The sequence below is a fragment of the Schistocerca piceifrons genome, chromosome 1 (assembly GCF_021461385.2).
Source record: "Schistocerca piceifrons isolate TAMUIC-IGC-003096 chromosome 1, iqSchPice1.1, whole genome shotgun sequence".
NCBI lineage: Eukaryota > Metazoa > Arthropoda > Insecta > Orthoptera > Acrididae > Schistocerca > Schistocerca piceifrons.
In genome coordinates this window covers 656,612,943-656,631,780 of record NC_060138.1, presented here as the reverse complement: position 1 = coordinate 656,631,780, position 18,838 = coordinate 656,612,943, and the positions used below count along the sequence as shown (strand labels likewise).

At 39.5% G+C, this 18,838-nt stretch overlaps 1 protein-coding gene across 5 annotated transcripts in view; it reads right to left on the bottom strand.

Moving 5' to 3' along the window:
- Positions 1-18,100, bottom strand: part of LOC124786517 — a 196,657-nt gene extending 178,557 nt beyond the window's left edge. For all 5 annotated transcript variants that reach the window (XM_047254269.1, XM_047254271.1, XM_047254274.1 and 2 more), the window contains exons 1-2: positions 17,970-18,100; positions 10,815-10,892 (exon numbers count right to left, since the gene is read on the bottom strand). In XM_047254269.1, the coding sequence (XP_047110225.1) occupies positions 10,815-10,863 (49 nt within the window). In that variant the 5' untranslated portion in view covers positions 10,864-10,892; positions 17,970-18,100. The remainder of the gene's footprint in view (positions 1-10,814; positions 10,893-17,969) is intronic.
- Between the last annotated feature and the right edge of the window lie 738 nt (positions 18,101-18,838).

The window sequence follows — 18,838 nt, the reverse complement described above, 5'->3', positions numbered from 1 at the left end:
AAAGACTGGCACCTTGCTTTAAATGTTCAGGAATGTAAAATTGTGCACTTCACTTCATAGTATCCTATGTCTATACCAGTCAGTCACTGGTGGAATCAGCCAACTCTTACAAATACCTGGGTGTAGTGCTTTCTACGGATATGAAATGGTATGATCACACTGGTTCAGTAATAAGTAAAGCAGATAACAGACTTCAGTTTATTGGTAGATTGCTGGGGAAGTTCACTCAGTCTACATAGGAGATTGTTTACAAATTAGTTGAGCAACCGGTTCTAGAATATTGCTGAAGTGTGTAGGATCCATGCCTGATAGGACTAGAGAAGATATTGGACATGTACAGAGAAGGGCAGCACGAATGGTCACAGGTTTGTTTAATCTATGGGAGTGTCACACAGATACTGAAGGAACTGACTCTTGAAGGACAGACAAACTATCACAAGAAAGTCTATTACCAAAGTTTCAAGAACTGGCTTTAAATGATTACTCTAGTAATATATTACAATCCCCTACTAGCACTCACAAAGGGGTCGTGAGGATAAGATTAGAACGTCAACCGCACACACACAGGCATTCAAACAATCACTCTTCCTGTGGCTACATATGCGAATGGAACAGGGAGAAACCATAATAGCTGATACAGTGGGATGTACCCTTTCCATGCATCTCATGGTGGTTTGCAGATTATAGATGTGGACTGTCCCATCCCATAATGTATATTCGACAACTACTGTTGTAATGAGCCAACAACAGACTCTATATTGTTGAAAAGTAAATGTATGTTTTACTTGTTTGTATGATGTTATCAGTGGCAAAATATTAAAGGAAATGCATATTTTAGCGCATTTACATTGAGGATGGTTGGTATGTTAAGTTGACATAATAACAACTATGATTCATGCTACAAAGCAGTAAACCTTACTCTTAAACATCACTGGTTTCTGTAACTTTTGCAGCTGAGCTCACCTTTATCTGGCGGGGCATTGTCTGTTATTTGACATCAACAATGCCCAATCATTACTGGTCTCACGCACATACGAGTACATGTGAGGACAGTAGTAGTTCAGGTTTCACAAGAAGTGGCGACATGTAGATGTGTCGAAAATAAATTGTTTGAAGATTTTGCTGGAGCTGATTATATAAGTCTGAAAGTATTACATAGGTTCCCATGGTGAAAGTAATATAAGAATGTCTATTGGCAAAAAGGAGCATACAATAATTTATGAAGTTTGTGGACAAAAAAAGCATCATGATTGTTAGTAACTTACGTTGACGCAACATATCGATAGTTGAACATAAGTGGAAAGATTGCCTGGAATAGTGATAACATATTCTATTAATACGAAAATGAATGCAGCAATGTTTTCTTCAGCATGGAAGTGGAATAAGCGTTAACTGTTAAGACAAGTATAGACATGTGTAGGCATTTTCAGAGAGCATGTTACATGTCTCAATGTCAGTATGATCTATGATATTATTTCAAAGTGACAATTTCCCATTTTATAACTGAGGCATAAGACACATGGGTTCATATTAGGCATATGGTCCAGTTCATTTAGTAGTGAAGTGTGTGATCTGTGGTAAAAATTAATGAACAAAACACATTAAGGAGATTTACTGTTGGCTTACGGTGCAAAGACTGTTGCTTTTTGGGGAAGACTAGAATTGGTATGCAAAAATGAGAAAAAATAGTGAGAAAGTCCAAATGCAGAGACTGTAAAAAAGAGTCACCACCAAAGAAACTGTGTGTGAAATAGAAATATTCAGCATCTAGGATAGCAATGGTTTGAGCTGACCAGTTCGATGATGCATAGGGTTCGGTGTAATTTCAACACCACACCATGACACAGCAACAACAGTCGCAGAAAGAGTTAAGTGTTGCAAGAACGACAACTGAGCATAGTCTGAATTTGCTGCTGCATGTGAAACTTTTGGAACTATTTGTCATGTGACAAACTAGTGTGCAAGGAAAATTAATTAGGCTTGTGTTTTGTACTTTTGATACAAAGTGTAAAAAAATGTCATCAGTAAAACAGCAAATACCAGTAATTAGATTTGTAGAAGCTCAGGCTGGTAAAGAGAATGAATACAATAGTGTAAGATTCAAAGATTCCGGTTTTGAGGATATGACTAAGGGAAAATCCGTAGACAAGGAATTAACGGCAGAATTAAGGGCAAGTAAAACAACACCGGAGACATAAAAACAGTCATCCCCAGGAACTAGTCAGTTGAATACAGATGCATTATTCAATGAGAGTTTGGTAAATCAACAGAAATTTGTGAAGGAAAAGAACGAGATGAAACTGATATTTAAAGAGATTGAGAGGAAATGGCAAAGGTTTTTAAGAAGAGTCGAGAGGAAATAATTTCAATGTTTAACCAGAATGGTGAGGAAATTGTGAAGATGTATAAGGATGGTCGAGAGAGAGCCACAAAAATATCTGAGGAGAAACAGAGGGCGAGGGGAGGGGGGAATCTTTGTACAGAAATGCAACACGAAGGTTCAAACAAAGCATGGAAAGATTATTGTTACAGAGAGCTGAAGCAGATTGTAATTAAACCAAAGCAAAATTTAGAAGAAAATTGTCAGCTCCTTAGATAGTGAAGAGAAACTAAGATCCGTTGTCTTAAGCAGACAAAATTCTAAATATGATTTGCAAATGCCAGTACAACTGGAGATATAATGGAATGCACTCTGAATTTTCGGAGAATGAATTAGATAAATTGGTATCAGTAAGTACCATATGAAAAAAAGCCACATTACTCACTGGGTGACCACACTTGCCATACAAAGTTTCTAGTAATTCGATTGGCACAAAAATTGAAACTGAAGAGCAGATACAACAATATCTGTACCAGAAAAAAGTGAGGAGAAATGACAGGAGTCAAAGACGAAATACAAGCGGAAGTGGTAAAAGAAGACACAATTAGAACCACAAATGCTCACAAGATGATTACAGCTTACCTAATTACAGACAGCAATGCACAAGAAGACGGAAACAAGGTTTGGCGCTGTAACATCATAGATTAAGGGTCGACCTGAGACAGCAATAGCACAACTTGCGACGGGCTGCTAGACCCCGCCGCGAGCACTAAGAGTACATTGCGATCGCAGGCGTGCGTGTTGCGTCCGGGCCGCGAGGTGCCACCATGAGCGCAATCATTTATAAGTGCCGACGGAGTTTGGCCAGCTCTCATTTTGTTGGCATCTCATTTTTGCCTATTCTCTTATTTGCTTAGCTCTTATTCGTTTATGGCTCATGTTATTGTGCTCTCTTTCAGCCATTCTGATTGTTTTCATTTACTCCCAATTGAGAAGTGCTCATTTTGGCATTTCACTTTTGCATATTTCTCATTTTGCTAATAATATGCTCCTTAGCTTTTTACACTTGAATTGATTAACATAGTCTCGTGTACTGTTTGTTCATTTCAGCCTGTACATATTTTGATGGTCTTTAAATGCTGTAATAATTATCGGAAGCATTTCTTCTCTTAAACTAGTGTAAAAAATTCTCGATGTAGAATTTGTTCTGTGACAAAGGTGTAAGGTTTTGAATATAAAATCTAAAAACAAAGATGATGTGACTTACCAAACGAAAGTGCTGGCGGGTCGATAGACACACAAACAAACACACAAAATTCAAGCTTTCGCAACCAACGATTGCTTCGTCAGGAAAGAGGGAAGGAGAGGGAAAGACGAAAGGATGTGGGTTTTAAGGGAGAGGGTAAAGAGTCATTCCAATCCCGGGAGCGGAAAAAAAAACACACACACACACACACACACACACACACACACACACACACACACACACACACACATCCATCCGCACATACATAAACACAAGCAGACATTTGTAAAGGCAAAGAGTTTGGGCAGAGATGTCAGTCGAGACGGAAGTACAGAGGCAAAGATGTTGTTGAAAGACAGGTGAGGTATGAGCGGCGGCAACTTGAAATTAGTGGAGATTGAGGCCTGGTGGGTAACGAGAAGAGAGGATATACTGAAGGGCAAGTTCCCATCTCCGGAGTTCTGACAGGTTGGTGTTAGAGGGAAGTATCCAGATAACCCGGACGGTGTAACACTGTGCCAAGATGTGCTGGCCGTGCACCAAGGCATGTTTAGCCACAGGGTGATCCTCATTACCAACAAACACTGTCTGCCTGTGTCCATTCATGCGAATGAACAGTTTGTTGCTGGCCATTCCCATATAGAAAGCTTCACAGTGTAGGCAGGTCAGTTGGTAAATCACATGGGTATTTTCACACGTGGCTCTGCCTTTGATCGTGTACACCTTCCGGGTTACAGGACTGGAGTAGGTGGTGGTGGGAGGGTGCATGGGACAGGTTTTACACCGGGGGCGGTTACAAGGGTAGGAGCCAGAGGGTAGGGAAGGTGGTTTGGGGATTTCATAGGGATGAACTAAGAGGTTACGAAGGTTAGGTGGACGGCGGAAAGACACTCTTGGTGGAGTGGGGAGGATTTCATGAAGGATGGATCTCATTTCAGGGTAGGATTTGAGGAAGTCGTAATCCTGCTGGAGAGCCACATTCAGAGTCTGATCCAGTCCCGGGAAGTATCCTTTCACAAATGGGGCACTTCTGTGGTTCTTCTGTGGGAGGTTCTGGGTTTGAGGAGATGAGGAAGTGGCTCTGGTTATTTGCTCCTGTACCAGGTCAGGAGGGTAGTTGCGGGATGCGAAAGCTGTTTTCAGGTTGTTGGTGTAATGGTTCAGGGATTCCGGACTGGAGCAGATTCGTTTGCCACGAAGACCTAGGCTGTAGGGAAGGGACCGTTTGATGTGGAATGGGTGGCAGCTGTCATAATGGAGGTACTGTTGCTTGTTGGTGGGTTTGATGTGGACGGATGTGTGAAGCTGGCCATTGGACAGGTGGAGGTCAACGTCAAGGAAAGTGGCATGGGATTTGGAGTAGGACCAGGTGAATCTGATGGAACCAAAGGAGTTGAGGTTGTAGAGGAAATTCTGGAGTTCTTCACTGTGAGTCCAGATCATGAAGATGTCGTCAATAAATCTGTACCAAACTTTGGGTTGGCAGGCCTGGGTAACCAAGAAGGCTTCCTCTAAGCGACCCATGAATAGGTTGGCGTACGAGGGGGCCATCCTGGTACCCATGGCTGTTCCCATTAATTGTTGGTATGTCTGGCCTTCAAAAGTGAAGAAGTTGTGGGTCAGGATGAAGATGGCTAAGGTAATGAGGAAAGAGGTTTAGGTAGGCTGGCAGGTGATCGGCGTGAAAGGAAGTGCTCCATCGCAGCGAGGCCCTGGACGTCTGGAATATTTGTGTATAAGGAAGTGGCATCAATGGTTACAAGGATGGTTTCCGGGGGTAACAGACTGGGTGAGGATTCCAGGCGTTCAAGAAAGTGGTTGGTGTCTTTGATGAAGGATGGGAGATTGCATGTAATGGGTTGAAGGTGTAGATCTACGTAGGCAGAGATACGTTCTGTGGGGGCTTGGTAACCAGCTACAATGGGGCGGCCGAGATGATTGGGTTTGTGAATTTTAGGAAGAAGGTAGAAGGTAGGGGTGCGGGGTGTGGTGGGGTCAGGAGGTTGATGGAGTCAGGTGAAAGGTTTTGTACGGGGCCTAAGGTTCTGAGGAGTCCTTGAAGCTCCGCCTGGACATCAGGAATGGGATTACTTTGGCAAACTTTGTATGTAGTTTGTCTGAAAGCTGACGCAGTCCTTCAGCCACATACTCCCGACGATCAAGTACCACAGTCGTGGAACCCTTGTCTGCCGGAAGAATGACGATGGATCGGTCAGCCTTCAGATCACGGATAGCCTGGGCTTCAGCAGTGGTGATATTGGGAGTAGAATTAAGGTTTTTTAAGAAGGATTGAGAGGCTAGGCTGGAAGTCAGAAATTCCTGGAAGGTTTGGAGAGGGTGATTTTGAGGAAGAGGAGGTGGGTCCCACTGTGACGGAGGACGGAACTGTTCCAGGCAGGGTTCAATTTGGACACTGCTTGTGTCTGTGTATGTGCGAATGGATGTGTGTGTGGGTGTGCGCGCAAGTGTATACCTGTACTTTTTTCCCCCCTAAGGTAAGTCTTTCCGCTCCTGGGATTGGAATGACTCCTTACTCTCTCCCTTAAAACCCCCATCCTTTCTTCTTTCCCTCCCCTTCCCTCTTTCCTGAAGAAGCAACTGTTGGTTGCGAAAGCTTGAATTTTGTGTGTATGTTTGTGTGTCTATCGACCTGCCAGCACTTTCGTTTGGTAAGTCACATCATCTTTGTGTCTAATAGAGGGAAACATTCCACATGGGAAAAATATATCTAAAAACAAAGATGATGTGACTTACCAAATGAAAGTGCTGGCATGTCGATAGACACACAAACAAACACAAACATACACACAAAATTCTAGCTTTCGCAACAAACGGTTGCTTCGTCAGGAAAGAGGGAAGGAGAGGGAAAGACGAAAGGATGTGGGTTTTAAGGGAGAGGGTAAGGAGTCATTCCAATCCCGGGAGTGTAAAGACTTACCTTAGGGAGAAAAAAGGACAGGTATACGCGCGCGCGCGCGCGTGCGTGTGTGTGTGTGTGTGTGTGTGTGTGTGCGTGTGTGTGTGTGTGTGTGTGTGTGTGTGTGTGTGTGCGTGTGTGTGTGCGTGTGTGCGTGTGCGATATTTCTATTTTATTACAGTAGGTCATCTCAGGATGTAGCCACTGCTGGGTTATTCATTACTATGTGATTATTTGTTCTTCTGATGAGGTTTGGCTTATTTATATTTCTAGTTTCTTTTTGGGTACTGAAAAACTTTGGTATTGAAAAAAGCTACTAGGGAGCTGCAAGGAATAGTATTATCACTGATATCATGCATGAAATAAAATTTACAAAGTCATATCACTCGTATTATTTAATGTCAACCATGTCAAAGTGGGACTGGTGTCAAGCATGTATGTGTAAGGATACTAGTTCAGGTTTTGTAAAGAGCTGCTGCATGCAGTCACACTGCACATAAATTGTTTGAAGAATTTGTTACAATTTATTAACAATTTCAAAGTATTACACTGGTTCATGGGGTAAAAGTAATTTAGGACTATTGGCAGAAAGGCATGCAGAATTATTTATGAAGTCTGGACAAAACACCATCATGGTTATTAGTAACTTCCATTGACGCAACATAGTGATATTTGAAAATAAGTGGAAAGTTTGCCACGAAGAGCAATAACCTGCTAATTCAATGTGAAAATACAAAGCAGCAATGTTTTTGTCTACATTAAAGTGGAACAAGCTTAACTATTAATACAAGTGTTGATGAGTCTAGGCATTGTTGTGGAGCATGTACATGCCTGAAAGTTAACAAAATGAAGTATCATCATTTGTACTTTTACTTTGAAGAGAGAATTTCCTGTTTTATAACCAAGGAATTTTGATATTTGTGAAGTATAAGAGACACAGGTTCATATTAAGACACATAGTCAAGTTCATTTAGAAGTGAAGCACATTCGCTCTGTGTAAGTCCCCATAACATAGCGTGATACTCACAAAAATCAACAAAGTAGGTTAAGAAGCTTTTAGAAGATGGAATTCCAATTCAGGGTTGCATATTTGTTTAAATATATTTTTGGAGGTGCTTTTTAGAAGGAGATGACATAGCATTAGCGTTGCTGAGTGAAATCTACTCATTATGACATTGTATACTTCACAAGGGGGGGGAGGGGGGGTGAATGTACAAGTTTATTTTTTCTAGCTGGAAATGAAACTGCTTTGCTTGAAACAGTCGCTAAAGAAACATTATTAATGTACTTAGCACTTCTTATAAGGCTTCTGAAGACTACAACACACACACACACACACACACACACACACACACACACACACACACACGTAAAGCTTTTAATCTTGATTGTGAATCATTAACACAAACTGAACATTGACAAAGAGTTATAGGAGGCTCTCATAAATTACTCAAATGGTTTTGTTCCATACAAACAAGACTGGAGTTCCCAAACCATTTCTCTGACAGAACACTGAGAAACCTCACACTGATGGAACACCTTTATTTTGAAGGTTGATAGAACTAAAAAAAAAAAAAAAAAAAAAAAAAAAAAAAAAAAAAAAAAAAAAAAATGTGAAAATTTGTTTTATTCAGTGATTACTTCAATTTTAATTCTTAGCTCATAACAAAACCTTAATGAATTTTCAAAAATAATTAGTATCTTTAAAATATCAGGGGACGGGAGGATGTTAAGACACCAGTTGCTAAATTTAATAGTTTATCATGGAGCACTTATTGACTTTTCGCAGAATACCAGTGTTCGGGGAACAGTTTGGGAAATCCTGGTGTTATAATATACACCTTAAGAGGTATGGGTGTATCTATGTTGATGTTAATGTAATAAATATAGATCAATCACATATTGGATTTCTGATATGTTGCTGCCGCAAGAAGTCCATACAAGGAATTTTTACTAGCAAGTAGGCTAAAATGTGCACTAATTGACTGCTACATTACACATACGCGGTCTGTTCAAAAAATTCCAGAACTTTGTGCACAATTTTTTTTTACGTTTACCTTCTACACACTGTGCATGGTCTCCTTTGACATACTCTCCTCCACAATCGATACACTGCTCCCGACACTGTTCCCACTTGCAGAAGCAGTCTTGGTATGCCTCTTGCTGGACTGCATAAAGTGCCGCCGGCGAATTTTCTTTTATCTCGTCTATTGTTTCAAATCTTCATCCTTTTCAATAGGGTTTTCAGCTTTGGAAATAAAAAACAAATCTGCAGGGGTCAGGTCTGATGAGTATGGAGGATAAGGCAGCACAGTGATTTTGTTTTTTGAGCAATAGCCACACACCAACCGGGATTAATTCCCAGGTGCATTCTTATGATGCAACAGCCATGAATTGTCTTGCCACATCTGATGCCGTTTCCTTCTCAAATTTTCTCGCAAACATTGCAAAATGTCCAGACATTACCATTGATCAATGGTTTGTCCTTGTGCAATGAATTCATGATGAACTAATTCTTCAAAGTCAAAGAAAACTATCAGCACAGCTTTGCAATTAGACCTGACCTGACAACCTTTTTTTTTTTTTTTTTGGTCTTGGAGAACCTTTCCTGACCCTTTGTGAAGACAACCTTGGTCTCAGCATCATAACCCTAGACTCACATCTCATCGCCAGTTATGATTCTCTTATGGAACATCTTTTTCTCGTTTGTGTTGATCCAAAAGCTCTTCACAGATTGCGAGGCAAAGGTCTTTCTGGTCCTGACTCATGAGCTATGGGACGAACTGGGTGGAAACATGACACATTTCAAGATGCTATGTCAGGATTTCCTGACATGATCCAACTGGAATGTTACATTCTTCTGCAATCTTTCCAACAGTTTGTCTTTGATTAGCAGCACAATTTCCCTGGTGTTCCTCACATGAGAGTTGTTGGCAGACTTTGAAGGGCATCCAGAATGAGGGTGATTAACTTCCGTCAGGCCATTTTTAAACCATGTGAACAATTTGTAACACCTGGTACAGCTTAAGCACTCATCACTGTATGCTTCGTGGATCATTTGATGTGTCTCTGAAAAGGTTTTCTTGAGTTTCACACAGAATTTAATGCAGATGTGTTGCTCATCGAACTCTGTCATCTCGAAATTCGCACACTGTGTGACAATGTTCTACTCAATAGAGCACTGAACAGTATCTAACACACATACAACAATGAAACTTCCAGCAGTTACACATTAAACACAGGTGTGTGCTGGGATGGCAACAGCATTTCACTCCAACACACCATTGGTGCAACATTACAAAAGTTCCGGAATTTTTTGAACAAAACCTCTTACTATAAGTAGTGTGCTTATGAGAGAAAAATATTAACTAGCTCACACACACACACACACACACACACACACACACACACAACACACACACACAACACACACACACACAGACAGAGAATTTACGTCTTATCTATTTACAATAACATTCAGTCACTTATCAATGTGTTTTGAAGTTATTGTGGACTACACACACACACACACACACACACACACACACACACACACACACACAGAATTTACGTCTTATCTATTTACAATAACATTCAGTCACTTATCAATGTGTTTTGAAGTTATTGTGGACTACATATCTACACCAAGGAAATGAAGCAATGTTCTTCCTTATTCATTCCAATGGGTGCTCCAGACACATCTTGCATATTAAGAAACTTAACCTAATTCGTTTTACCATCTAGCTCTACATTTTTTCAGGCAATGAATAATAAACATTAAGATTTCACATTTTCTTGTTAGTGATATAATGCTAACCTAACTGCTGTTAAATTATGTGCACATCAAATCCTTGGCTGTTGTTTTATTGACATTGCTGACTAATCAGTGTAGCTGTTCCCTCCAACAAGTCAACAACAGAATTCAATTACTGCCAGTCAAACCCTTTTTTGAAACATCAGCCATCTAGGCAAATCATAGCAAAAAGTACATTTCAGTTTAAAACTGGTCTGGGTAACAAAAGTAATCAGATTCAGTACAGTGATTCTCAAAAATTTAGCTGCACTAATTACAAACAAAGGAGAGCAATTATAATTATATCAAAAGGAAAGTACAGCTCGGTCATTTTGTCTCCATTGAATTGTACAGAGATTATAACAACAACAAAAGTCTCTCAATAATGAAATCATGCTCGAGTACTAAAGTTCAGCATATATGTCTATTTATTGAGGCAAGAAGAAAAGAAAAATTTATGTAACAGTAATTCTGCATCATCCAGCTACTGACGAAGTGTTTGCTAAAGTAATGAATTTCACAAGAGATTAAAACTAACCAGATCTTAATTCCATTCGGTTCATTTCCAGTAGTGCATCACTCTCCATTTTGAGGTCCGATGTGGAATGCCTTCTCCCTGAAAAATGGTTAAGAACATTTAAACAGTATCTTTGAAAGAGAGAGCGAGAGCTCTAAATTGAATAATGACAGAATCCTTCCTTTATTTAATTACATAAAGATTCAGTTTTTGTTCCATAGATCCAAAAATGATATGATTCTCGTGGATGTGGAAATGTTAAAGAGTAACACGGAAAACACAGAACATTTGAAAATAATACTTACTACCCAGACTAGTTGTCAGGAGATTGTCAAAATATGTGAATATGTTAAACTGGAACTGCTAATTTTTACAGAATACAGGGTCAGAATGAAACACAGTTACACTTGTAATAAATTTATCATACACAAAATACCTGACTGTTGTGACCATAGGCTGTGAAAACTTAAATCTAACAGGCATTTTTACTTAAGCTGGTCTAACAGTCCCTGATAAAGATATTCAACTACAGAGTAGGAGGAGTTGCCTATCAAAAAATCTTTCACATGCTGTTTAAACTATGCTTCATCTGAAACCAAGTTTTTAATGGTCTCTGGCAACTGATTAAAAATGTGTATACCTGAATACTAGGCCCGTTTTTGGACCAAGGTAAGTGATTTTAGGTCTATGTAGATTGTTCTTATTTCTAGTATTGATAATACGTGTTGAGCTATTGGTTGGAAATAGAAATATGTTTGAAACAAATTTCATTAAGGAATAAATATACTGGGAAGCCTTGGTTAGAATACACAGTTCCTTGAACAGCTTTCTACATGTTGTTCTTGAATTTACACCATAAATAAGTCTTATTGCACACTTTCGCACTTTAAAACCTTTTGCTCGGTTTGATTAGTTACCCGAGCATATGATCCCATTAGACATAATAGAATGAAAGTATACAAAGTATGCAAGTTTTTTTATACTTTTATCTCCTACATTTGACATCATTTGCATTGAAAATAGAGATTTGTTTAGGCGATTCAGCGATTCTGAAGTATGCCCTTCCCAACTGAATTTATTATCAAGTTGTAATCCCAGAAATTACACTCTCTCAACCTTTTTGATCTGTATGTCTTCATATATTATACACAAGCTGGAAGAAAATTTCTTAGAAGTCCTGAACTGCATATAGTGGGTCATTTCAAAGTTTAACGACAGTAAATTAGCTTTGACCCCTTTATTAATGTCAATGGAAATTTGATTAGCAGCCATTTCTAATTCTGTATTTGACTTGCAGCTTATTGCAATGTTTGTAACATATGCAAACTAAACAAACTCGCAAAGCTAGAAGCTTGAGGAACGCTACATCTAATTAATTCCTAATCAGATGAAGATTGATTGCTTACTCTACACATATTTTACAATGAGACCCTCTGTGTCCTGTTATAACAACGAAAATAATTATTGACAATTTAATGTAAATGGATGGATTAAAAAATCTACTTACAAAGCGGTGCCCGGAGAACACACACACAGAAAGGTTTAACTTTTACAAGCTTTAGGAGCCAATGGCTTCTTCTTCTTCTGGCAGAAGAGTTGAAGGGGAAGGAATAGGGACAAAGGAAAAGGGCTGGAAAAGTTTTGGTGAACAGGATACAGTTCAGAAAGTCACCCAGAACCTCAGGTCGGGGGAGACTTGATGGGGTGAGAAGAAAACACTGATTATTGGGGGCTGCACTAGATGAGATTTGAAAACCTGAGAGCTTAAAGATGGAAGACAGGATAATATGCAAAACAGATTACTGCTAAAACACTGTGCACGAGTTAATAGTGAGTGATAGGCTATGTGCCTTGTACGTAACAGAGGTGGGAGGGGGTGGCGGCAAAAAAATAGACAGGTCAGGAAATAAAAGATGCAGAAAAATAAAACAGAGTGAAGTAAGTAGTAGTTACTGTAAAGAAATTCTGACACAGAAAGGAAATTAACGTAAATTAAGGCCAGGTGCATGACAACCAAGGACACGTTGTACCACTAGTTCCAACTGCAGAGGTCTGAGAAAATGATGTCTGGGGGAAGACTCCAGGTGGCACATATGGTGAAACAGGCACTGAGGTCACAACTGTCTTGTTGTAGAGCATGCTCTGCAACAGCATATTGTGTGTTGCCAGAGTACACCCTCTGTCTTATGACTATTCATCCTAACTGATAATTTGGTGGTAGTCATGCCACTGTAAAAGGCAGAACACTTACATTGGCTTGAGTACCACCCAGTTATCATTCAGGATGAATGGGCATAGACAAAGGGTGTATACCGACAACACACAACATGCCGTTGCAGAGCATGCTCTACAACACGACAGTTGTGACCTCAGTGCCTGTTTCACCACATGCGCCATCTGGATTCTTCCCCCAGACATCAGTTTCTCAGAACTCTGCAGCTGGAACTAGTGCCATGACATGTTCTTGGTTCTCATGCACCTGGCCTTAATTTACGTTAATTTCCTTTCTGTGTCAGAATTTCTTCACAGTAACTACTACTTACTTCACTCTGTTTTATTTTTCTGCATCTTTTATTTCCTGACCTGTCTATTTTTCACCGCCACCCGCTTCCACCTATGTTACATACAAGGCACTTAGCCTATCACTCACTACAAACTCGTGTACAATGTTTTAGCAGTAATCTCTGTCTTGCATAACACCCTGTCTTCCACCTTTATACTCTCAGGTTTTCAAACCTCATCTGGCACAGTGCCCAACACTCAGTCTTTCATTATTATACTGTCAGTAAGTATTCCCTGGCTTTTCTGAACTGCGCCCTTTTCCTTCATCCCTCTTCCTTCCCCTTCAACTCTTCTGGCTCTGAAAGCTTGTAGCCTAAAAGTTAAACCGTGTGTGTGTGTGTGTGTGTGTGTGTGTGTGTGTGTGTGTGTGTGTGTGTGTGTGTGTGTGTGGGGGGGGGGGGGGGGGGGGGCTGCCTCTAATCTGTTGAGACCACTATTACTTTTCTGTATTGCAACAGAACTATTAAATTCATTACTGACACACTTAAAACATACCAATTTGTGAATGGGCAAAGAACAATTTGTGATTATTCATATTCCACTGAAAGGGTTTCATTGTGTAATATCTCTGATATCCCTGAATCAAAAGATTTAATGAAGACAGAATTTCCACAGCTTAACGGATCAGTTTGCAGCAATCTAAAGAAAGCAGTTTTCACAGCACTTTTCAAATACTGGAACTCACAATACTTTATTATATTCTATCATGGCATTTGTAGAAAATTTGGCCTGAGCAAAGTTTTCAAATTCCCAGACACACTGCCTCCATGATAATTATCATCATAAAGAAAGAAAAGGTAACAATACAGTTAGGAAGGTAAACAATGAAGGGCAAAATACCTCTTTGTTATGGCCCATAGGACCAAAAAAGTCTTTCAGATGTGAAAAACAATAACCAACATTTGGTAAGCATAATCTTTCTGCCTCAAAGCTGTTTGATACGCAAGCAACTCTATAGGAACGTTCAGAGCGGCATTTAACCAAATTCTGGAATGAGAGACTGACCTTAATGCCAAGAGATGAAGTGAATGGACATGATTCCTAAAAGTTTTAATTCCACATTTAATTAGACTAGATAGATACTGCTGCAATAAACCTAGTGGATAATTCAGAACAAGCTGACCTAACCCTAAATTTCCTTGAAAGGGGGAACAATGAAACTATCTTGAGCATGCTCTAAGTACATCATCATTTTTCCCACGAGAATCCAGAATACTCCTGAGCAGTATTACCTTGCGTGCTTTCATTCCCTTCATTCACTGAGAGTTCGGGACAAATCTGTTTATGATGATGCATACCATTAAAATCATACCTGGTCTTAATTCGAAAATTTTATGTAGACCACTATTTAATATGCATCTTTTCAGCAAACATAAGGCAAATTGTCTGTAGTCAGAGATCTCTGGTTCTGTAAATGGGACAAATTTCAAACAAAGCTTGTGCCAAAATTTATGCGAAAAACTATTTCAATCCCAACTTTGTGGCTCTTATCATCTTACACTTTAGGAATATCTGAAGCCACAATGCCAGAAAAATATATCTGTACACTAAAAAGAACTAACGCTCATAAATTCAGTTACCATGTTTTGTGTGTTTCATGGAATACCTCCACAAAATTGGGAGTTGTTATATTTACGGTGTTTCCTTTTTAAAAGAGCATTATGGGTGACCATTTAAGTAACTTCTAGTAGTAGTCATCGAGAAAAGACTGACAGCTGTCAATGCAATGACTTCTTTCACTAAATCTATTATATGAAAAAATATTAGTGGAATAAGTACCCAGCACTAATGTTTCTTGGCACTGCCATAGGCCTACTGATATCGTTTCTTCCAAATCTTTCAACAAATTCCAAATGTGGACAACCCCAACTGATAGCATTAATTGTTTTAATTTGTTTCAACTGTTTCTCCAAGTACATATTTAATTTATGCAACAATGCCAAATTTAGCTGCAAAGATGCACAGAAAAGTAAATACTTTCATATTATGGGACAGTGATGTCAACAGTTTAACTGGGAAACTTTAGTACAGAACTACACATCTCTTGTTATTGCAGACACTAACTGTTGTCTGTTGGTATTAACTTTGTTTTTCTGATGATATCACACAAATTAACATGGTTTTAATCAAGTTCCCTAGTTGGCCAACACGGGTTAACGGAAACGTCCGATTCCACCCGTTCCATTGACCATATGTGAAGTACTTCAATGACATGAAAACTTTGAGCAATATATGTTTTGGATTTTGGACACAATTATTGCATCTCGTAATTTAACCAAATACACCAATAGATAATGTCACTTAACGGTGACTGAAGACGTCACACTTCCATAGACAGTTGTCCACAATGGTAACTTTATGCCAGAAGTACTGAATCACTAGCTGCACACCTAATGCTGCAGTTTCAGTGACAAAATTGCCCACTGAATGGGTGACAATGTTACTGAAAACCAAACAATACCACTGCACACATCATTGACCAAAATTTCAACATTGAAAGAGCACACCCAATACTCTCAGCTCCAACACTCCACTTCATTAATGTAAGTACTAAGTATGTTTGGGTTCCCACTTGGCCTCGCCATGCCACAGTTCAGATCAAGTTTACAATATTTGTAGCACACCTGATTTCCCACTCCGTCCTTAAATTTAAAAACAAATCCTGATTCCAGTCTTAGGTTAACGCAGATTTCAACCTTTCTAATAACTGCCTCTGCCTGAGAAACGTTTTAAACAGGCAAAAATACCATCTAATATGGACGCAGACAAATAACTATAGAAGAAATAACAGTTACGTTATCGTTAGAAAATGAGGATCAGCTTATTGGGCTTCTCACTGCATAAAGCACTTAACTATATACAATTATTAGGGAATACAACAGCAACACCATCTAAATTTCTTCTAACACGTAAAACACAGCGCAGGAGGATGTACCGGTATTATTTAGCCAATTACTGGGCAAAATACATATTACAAAATTCATTCACATCCGACTCCAGGTGAATAACAAGTTTGTATTCGTCATAGGGTCAACAGAAGCGTCCGATCTTACCCGTCGGCTTTGACCCGTGACGTAAGCGTGTTGTGGTGTGTGACGTCATTACGGCGCGGAGTTTGATTTGCGATTGTGGCGTGTTTGTAGATGTCTTGTTTTTGTTTGTCGTGCTCTCTGGTGGTGTGTTCATGGTTTTCGTTTGTTTCGTTTGTTTCGTGTGGTGGGGTCAGTTTTCTGTTGCTCAGGTGTTGGATTTGAAGCGGAATTTCTATTAGTGAGTTTTTTGAGGTAAGTTCCGTTTTTTTTTTTGGTTATTTATGTATGTTTTGTGTATTGGGTATAGGTTGGAAACATCCGATCTCACGCGTCGGCTTTGACCCGTGACGTAAGGGACCTACACATTGATCTGTAGCGTAGCCCTGAATACGAGGTTAGGTTGGGAGTTTTTTTTTGGAATGCGGCCGCGGCAGCGGCCGCCTATGATTCGAAAATATTGATTTGACACTAATGAACATGTATACGTAATATGAAGCAATTTGATGAACATATTGATCTGTAGCGTAGCCCACTTGAGGTTAGGTTGGGAGTTTTTTTTTTTGGAATGCGGCCGCGGCAGCGGCCGCCTATGATTCGAAAATATTGATTTGACACTAATGAACATGTATACGTAATATGAAGCAATTTGATGAACATATTGATCTGTAGCGTAGCCCACTTGAGGTTAGGTTGGGAGTTTTTTTTTGGAATGCGGCCGCGGCAGCGGCCGCCTATGATTCGAAAATATTGATTTGACACTAATGAAGCCTGTGGGGGGATGGGGGGACACTGCAGACTCCCCCCACCGCATAACGACACATGATGATCAAATTTTGAAAAAAAATGAAAAATTTTTTCCGTACCTGCTAAACTGCATAAGTGCCGATGTATGTAGGTGTAAGGGAAGCTTTCGTTTCTTAGTTTTCTATTGGGGGATGTGATCGGTAGGTTCTGTTGAGCTATATAGGTTAAGGGAAGTGTCCGATTATGGATAGGAATGTGTTTTTTGGTATTTGGTCAGTTTTGTGATGTTGATTTATTTCGTTGTTTTGCGTGGTTTTGAATGGCGGTCGGTGGCTACATTTCTGTATATTTAGTTTCTCCGCACCCAAAAACCCCTAATTTCCCACGCTTGTCCCGTTACAGTCATTAGGCTTTTTGTGAAACTTGTGTATTTCAGTGTTTACAATACGTATGCGATGTTTTTATATCCGCCATATTGGAATTGTTTATAGTCGTTTCCGCGGTATATGTGACGTCATGGGTCAAAGCCGACGGGTAAGATCGGACGCTTCTGTATTTCCTCGTCATACGTACGCTAAGCAACAGGTGTAACAATTATATCGACTATCAAAAACAACCGCTGCCAATTCATCTTCCCCCTCGACACGTATTTGGTTCAAGTTTTACTACCGACCAAAAGCATCTTATAGTTACGTGTTATATATCCTAAACTTATACATGGAACGTAGCAACCTCGGGTATTTAACATGTTTTGAACAGACAGTCAAGCATTTTATCTTGCGCATGCATATTCACACGCCGTATATTATACGTGTACTTAGAAACAAACATTTGGTACCTCTGTACACAGAAGTTTTACGCACTGACAACTTCACGAGTTCGAACACCCAAATCTAACATCAACCAACTGACATGTAAACAGCAACGGTCACTAACACGTAAAACCCGCCTTTGATTCAAACACACACATTTGGCCAATACGGAAACGAACGACAAATGCACGCGCGTAATACCAAATACCAACATTGAAATAGATATTTACTTTAACCTTAAATAAATATACAAGTAAATCGCAGATTCAGTACAAAAATTCGAAAGTAGCAATAGACACACAAGTTACAAAAGGATTTGGCAGAGTAAGTTATAACTTTTTAAATAACAAACGATTATGTAGTGTCTATCGGAAATATCTATGTCTGAAAAGTTTGCTGTTCGTCAGATTCTCATTTTAGGTTTCGGCCGGTAAAAATATGTAAGACACTATACAAGCAGCAGTATTGGTTTATTGTGTGGAGCGAGCTTCAAATAATACACGATAGATGTGAATTCGTCTCATCTGCGGTGAGTTGTAATTCCTGTGATCATCTTTCGTTTGTAGACAGTATATCGATGTCTGTTGTGCAATACGTATATGTACGATAATATCATAGTCGAAATGTATCGACACATACTGCATAAATTGATTTCATCTGCTATTTTTTACATGTTGCAGCTCTGTCAGTAATTGTGATAAATTAATAAGCAGTTGCGAAACTGAGGCGGATCTTTGACGTATTTATTTGCTTCATTCGCATCCACTGAAACCGGTGATAAATCGCGAATACGTATTTAAGAACTAAAATGCCAGTTAACTAAATGTTAAATGATTCCGTCGACTTCAAATGAGGACCGATGAAGGTATGCTCATTGAAATGGAATCTTGGGCAG